This window comes from Brassica rapa, chromosome A06 (genome assembly GCF_000309985.2).
Source record: "Brassica rapa cultivar Chiifu-401-42 chromosome A06, CAAS_Brap_v3.01, whole genome shotgun sequence".
In the NCBI taxonomy this organism is placed as follows: domain Eukaryota; kingdom Viridiplantae; phylum Streptophyta; class Magnoliopsida; order Brassicales; family Brassicaceae; genus Brassica; species Brassica rapa.
In genome coordinates, this window is record NC_024800.2 from 1,658,804 (window position 1) to 1,664,801 (window position 5,998).

At 37.1% G+C, this 5,998-nt stretch overlaps 2 protein-coding genes across 2 annotated transcripts; one reads left to right on the forward strand and one right to left on the reverse strand.

Moving 5' to 3' along the window:
* Window positions 1-270: 270 nt before the first annotated feature.
* On the forward strand, window positions 271-1,947 carry LOC103871296 (serine/threonine-protein kinase UCN). The gene has a single exon (XM_009149530.3). It carries the CDS (start codon window positions 497-499, stop codon window positions 1,727-1,729), a length of 1,233 nt encoding a protein of 410 aa, XP_009147778.1. The 5' UTR covers window positions 271-496; the 3' UTR covers window positions 1,730-1,947.
* Window positions 1,948-3,850: 1,903 nt separating this feature from the next.
* LOC103871297 (trafficking protein particle complex subunit 1) lies at window positions 3,851-5,775 on the reverse strand. Its single transcript, XM_009149531.3, has 4 exons — window positions 5,481-5,775; window positions 5,288-5,402; window positions 4,247-4,365; window positions 3,851-4,159 (listed from the first exon to the last, which is right to left on the reverse strand). The coding sequence occupies exons 1-4, from the start codon at window positions 5,702-5,704 to the stop codon at window positions 4,108-4,110; spliced, it is 510 nt and encodes a 169-aa protein (XP_009147779.1). The 5' UTR covers window positions 5,705-5,775; the 3' UTR covers window positions 3,851-4,107.
* Window positions 5,776-5,998: the final 223 nt, after the last annotated feature.

A 5,998-nucleotide genomic window follows, 5' to 3' on the forward strand; every position in this document is an offset into this window, starting at 1 on the left:
AAAAAATGAAACTAAATATAAATTTGTGAAAATAAGTATCATAACTAGAACAAAAAAAAAACTTGTACAAAATAATTGTTTACAACTAGAATCATCTTTTGTTTTAATAGGTTTTATATCACCAATTTATTTAGCATGAATTGATTTAAATTTTTTGATCTGTCTTGACAAAAGAAAACTATAACCGGAGATGATGTTATCAATATAGCAAAAAATTGTAATTCATTTTCTAAATAATTTGTTTGAGTAACTTTTAATCTTTTATTATCATCAAAATCAAAATCTTAACGTTTGTCTTTCTTCCCTTTGCTGCGAATTTATTTGTTTCAAACTTGTACGATAGTTCAGTAAATGAAAAAAATGAACAACAATTACAGCATTAAGAAACAACAAAATAATTACAATATTAATTTATTAATATTGCATAGTGCAAAGAAACAAAGAAAAAAATAAAGCAAAACAATTGAAATTATCATATAGTGTATATAAAAAGAGCATGGACACACAGGAGACACAACCTCAACGTTTCAGACCCACTTCGTCTCCTTCCTTTCACAACATAACTCCCTCTCTCTTTCTCTCTCAAATGGAGACATCAGCGACGAAGCTCCACCTCGACCAAATCAGAGCTCTTAAACTTCTCGGCAAAGGCGCCACCGGAACCGTTTTCCTCGTCCACGACTCTGTTTCCGACTCCTCTGCTTCTTCTCCCTTCGCTCTGAAGCTCGTCGACAAAGCCTCCGCCTCTTCTCTCCGCCGCGCCAAATGGGAAACTCAGATTCTCCGACGTCTCTCCGACGAACCGAACCCTTTCCTCCCGCGTCTCTTAGCTACCTCGGAGTCCTCTGAGTTCTTTGCGTGGGCCATGCCTTACTGCTCCGGAGGTGATCTTAACGTCCTCCGCCACCGCCAAAACGACGGCGTTTTCAGCTCCTCTGTTATTAAATTCTACTTGGCTGAGATTCTCTGCGCGCTTGACCACCTTCATAGCATGGGGATCGCTTACAGAGACTTGAAACCTGAGAACATCCTCCTTCAGGAATCAGGTCACGTGACTTTAACTGACTTCGACCTCTCGTGTAGCCTCAACAAACCCACCCGACCCGAATTCTATCTATCCGACCCGGAACCGGATCCGAAACTTAAAACAAGTCTGAGATTTTTCCGGCAGAAGAAGAAGACGAAATCCGCTCGGGTCAACCCGATTACCCGACGGAGAATGAGCTTTTCCGGCGGCGAACGGTCGAATTCCTTCGTCGGAACCGACGAGTACATATCGCCGGAGGTAATCCGCGGCGACGGACACGATTTCGCCGTCGATTGGTGGGCGCTCGGCGTCCTGACGTACGAGATGATGTACGGAGCGACGCCGTTCAAGGGGAGAAGCAAGAAGGAGACTTTTCGTAACGTGTTGATGAAGGAACCCGAGTTCCCCGGAAAACCGTCGGATCTTACGGATTTGATCCGACGGCTGCTTGCGAAAGATCCGACGAGGCGGTTAGGTTTCCGGCGCGGCGCGGCGGAGATAAAGGAGCACGCTTTCTTCAGGGGAGTGAAATGGGAGATTTTGACGGAGGTGTTAAGGCCTCCGTTTATTCCGCTGAGAGATGACGGTGAATCGACGGAAAACGTAACGGCGTGTGGGTTTGGTGTAAAGGAATATTTCGAGAAACTGAGGACGCCGTTACCGCACGAGTGTCCTGAAAACAATCCGTTTGTTGATTTCTGATCCACGCGTGGGAGAATCTAACACTTTTATTAATTACTAGATTTTCCTTTTTTTTCTGTGTCTTTTAAGCTTTTCTGATTTTGATGTGTATAAAAAATAATTGTTAGAACGAAAATCAAGAAAGCAGCAACAAAAAATTAAAACAATTCAAAGTGGAAAAGACTTATTTTTGTCATTTCATAATGTATGGGCGATAAATAACACTGCTTGAGGTGTAATTCTTTATATTTAAAACTCGTATGATAATAGAAAAGGATTAGTATAAATATGCATATAAAATGGAGAAGTATAAAGACTAAAGAAGTAAAATAAAAGCCATGAAGAAGCAAATGGTTTCTCAGTCATCTACAACACGGATGGGATATATATTTTCGATCATATGTAAAAGTTGATGACTTTGCAAATATTGTCCTATCTAAATTCGAAGAACGGTCAGTTTCTTGGAAATATACTTTATGTTCTGATAAAGAGAATATAAACGTCAAATATGCATGTACGTTCACGAGAGAAACAAGCGTTAGATAAAAGAAAAATGAGGAAAGGAAAAGTTGTTCACGAGTTTGTTTCGGTTAGCGATTGGTTAATAGTTAAAGAGACTCTAAACTAACATGTGATATGAGGTTCATGTTTTAAGTTTATCAAGAATATACACAATAAGAAATTTTGTATATTTGGATTTCGGAGGTTCACATGGTTGTTTTTCTCGGCTCTATATTGTTTTTGAGTTGTGTCGTCGTTTATTCTTGAATCTTTTCTGAAAAGTAATAAAACGGTATATCTTATGAGGTTTTAACCATACGTTATAGGTAATTGGTGTTCATAGCCCTTTTTAAGAAAATGGTGTTCACAACGAAAACTTTTCATGAGATAAACATGTTCATACCGAAAAGATTAAACAGAACCGCTTTGAATACAATTCTTTCTGCGATTTTTGTATATATATCATAAATGAGTAAGTTATGTGTGTAGAATTGATCTACATATTTGGAGACTTTTACAATTTTGATGTAAATTTTAATAGATTTTGTGCAATTTGAAGACCAAAAAGTTATAAACGTAAGTTTCAAAAAAAAAATTATATAGATTAGTTTTTATAGTTTTTAGAATCAAAATTAATATTTTCTTGGGTTATGTCGAGGACCTGTCTTTGCATATGTGAGCATATTCTGTAATCTCTAATTTAATCTCTAAAATTTTAGACGTTTGTTTTTTTCGGTGTGACACTGTTCAGCAAATGTGCTAAACTTACATGGGAGAAGAATCATGTGATATGTGGTGTGTGGCTAGAATGAATGAATCAATTTATTTTTAAGCTATAGGCTAAAAATATTTAGGTGCATATGAGCAGAGTCACGGGTAAGTTGAACCTTGGCAGTAATAAAAACAAACCTACAAGCTAAACCCCTTTCTGTGGTTTTGCAAATATTGTTGTCCGTTCATTAGTTGTTTCACCAAATTTGAATATAGTCATCTATATATAACATATAGAAAAGTAAGAGCTACATGCTCTTAATTTGAGAGAGAAAATGAAAATCGAGAAACACATCAATCAAGTGAAGATTCATAGCTTGGGATTTGCTATACGATCGACCCTTAGGCTAGTCACAAAAGTTGATTAGAATAATATGATTATCCTTTTTTCAGGGATCACTTGTTTTTTAGGTATTAGAGAGGACATCCACCATTGACTTGTTATACTTGTGAGTAGTGAGTAGTGAGAGAAGACAAAAATACAGGAGAAAGAAGGGGATATAGACTATTGACATTTACAAAAAGAATGACAAAATTAATATTTGATTTTGCAAAAAAATCATATAATAATCAAAAAATTACAAATTGAAGAAATAAAATAATTAGAGGAAGCAAAAGAAGACAAAATGGTATTTTAATGCGTAGACGATCGATCACCTAACTTTTTGTATTGTGCCAAATCCATCACAGCCCCAAACCCTCCAAGTGCATTTGTTTTGCCATTAAGAAAATGAATATTATAATACTTTATAAATATAAAATATTATTTCATTCAGAATAAATTAATCTTTCAATAGTTGAAGTTATGTATGTAGTTAAACTTTAAACCGATGGCATGACGTACTCATGAGGTTTTTTTTTGCAATTAAGTTACGTAAAATATTCAAATTACGGTTTCTTGCTCATATGGTATCTCAAGATTTGCGTTTAACCATAAACATCTTTGAAAACAAGCCAATACATTGATTTTCATATAAAAAAAAGAGAACAAAACATATATTTGCAGAGGAAAGCAGTGTACTCGAGATTGATCTTTCTACTACAACTCTCTCTTATCTAGGAGATTGTTCAGGAGAAAGTTCAGTGAAGCAGAGAAGTTCCAATTGCCAAATCTTGTAATGCACACACTAAGAGATGCTCCTCACATACTGGTCAAGTGCAGTGTTGAACAACTCTGACCTTAAAAGACCAATGAACTATAGTCAGGACTTATAATTTGTTGACCGATGCAATAAGACGTTATTCATGATTCAGTTGGAAGCTTACTTGATTGGAGATCCTGGGCTGTAGATAGGATTTTTTACCACATACTCAACGTATAAACCGTAGATGTACTTAAGGGATTCGCGTAAATCTCCAGTCTTTGGATGAGTTACCAAGATAATCTGCAAAAGAATACAAACATGTTGTGGTTTTAATCATCTATATCTGTTAAGTAGTGTTGTCAAACAGCTCTGGAATCTTTACTCTTGACCGCAAGCAAAGTTTGTAGCTAAGGGAACAATTAACCATACAATGCAACAATAAGTTTTCGAATCACATTTGCGCTTAGACTAGACCCTAATGCACACTTTTGTCAGCTGGCCGTAGTTTGATCCACAATCTATAATATGGCCATCCGTTAATCATATCCTTAAGCTAGCTCAAACATATCAGTTTCTATAGAAACATAAATCAGCTGAGCTAGTTTCAGTCTGGAAAATAACTTAATAAACCCCATTTGCGACTAGACTAGACCCTAACCCACACTTTTTAAGCTGACTTTCTACAGTCTAATAAGACCATCCGTTAATCATCAGCTCAAGCTCGTTCAAACATACCACTCTCTATATAGACATAAACCAGCTCACCTAGTCCCATTTCTCTATATTCTTTGACATAACATTAGAATCCGTTGTGGTTTCATATTCTTCTACACCTGATCCCCTTAAAAGACACTCATCTTCTCTAGGTAGACACAAAGATAATGAATTGGATGTTAAAGTAAACAACTTTGAAGAGCAATGAAGCAGAGCAACATATAATCAATCTCCTTAAAAGATATTTCATACTTGTCTAGGTAGAAACACCAAGACAATCGCATTCAGATTGAATTTCAAAGGAAACAGTTATTTTTATTCGTCCAAACTCACACAAACTTATCCATGTTCCAAAGATTCTACCACCTAATCTATGAACTGGATCTCAAAGTAAAGATCTTGAACCAGATCTCCATATTCTTGTATGGCAAGTTAGGTTCCAGATGCTCTATTCTACAGCTTAGTCTATGAATTGGAAGTTAAAGTAAACAACTTTGAAGAAGCAGACCTTAATACCAGAGGGAGTCTCCATGAAGCTAAGCTTGTAAGTATTGGTTCTAAAACTATGAAAAGAGCATCCTTGTCCTGGCAACTGCGGAACCCCTAGATTCCCCTTATCCGCACTGCCACAAACGCATTTTAGATCCGATCAAAATCGATCAGATCCGATTTAAGGAAAAGGGTTGAAATTGTTATTTTACTTGGTGGGGTCCATTTTGGCGGTTAGCGATTTGAGGGAGAAGAGGAGACCGAACATGAGCTTGTGATCTTGCTGAGGGTTGAGCGTGTGGAGAGGCCGGTTCCACTCTTTGTAGAGGAGACACACGCCGTTGCGGTTGAACACGTACATCATGTGCGCGTTGTTTCCACTCGCCGTTGGGACGGGAGGGGACGGGCTTATCTCGGATCCGCCGAAGAACTGCATTGTCTGTTTCGGAGATGGTTTGGTTTCGAAGGTCGTAGGTGAGGAAGAAAGATTAGAAGCAGTGTCGGGAACGAAACAGCTTCGTGTCTTTTTTTTTACTTATTGGGCTTTTAATGGGCCATGTTTAAATGTATTTTCTTTATACATTTCTAAATTTTCACAGAGAATGAAACCAATCTTGTACAACATGTGTTTCATTTTTGGAAAAATATTATAATGGTGGTTGACATGAGTGTAATATATGAAAAAGTTTAAATTTCGATTGTGAAGAGGCGTAGTAAACGAGGGAGGAAG

Excerpts from the sequence above, each read along its gene's own strand:
- LOC103871297 (XM_009149531.3), bottom strand. The coding sequence starts at position 5,704 with ATGCAGTTCTTCGGCGGATCCGAGATAAGCCCGTCCCCTCCCGTCCCA. Across the intron at positions 5,403-5,480 it reads GCCAAAATGGACCCCACCAA|TGCGGATAAGGGGAATCTAG; the intron begins GTAAAATAACAA and ends CGTTTGTGGCAG. Across the intron at positions 4,366-5,287 it reads AGACTCCCTCTGGTATTAAG|ATTATCTTGGTAACTCATCC; the intron begins GTCTGCTTCTTC and ends ATTCTTTTGCAG.
- LOC103871296 (XM_009149530.3), top strand. The coding sequence starts at position 497 with ATGGACACACAGGAGACACAACCTCAACGTTTCAGACCCACTTCGTCT.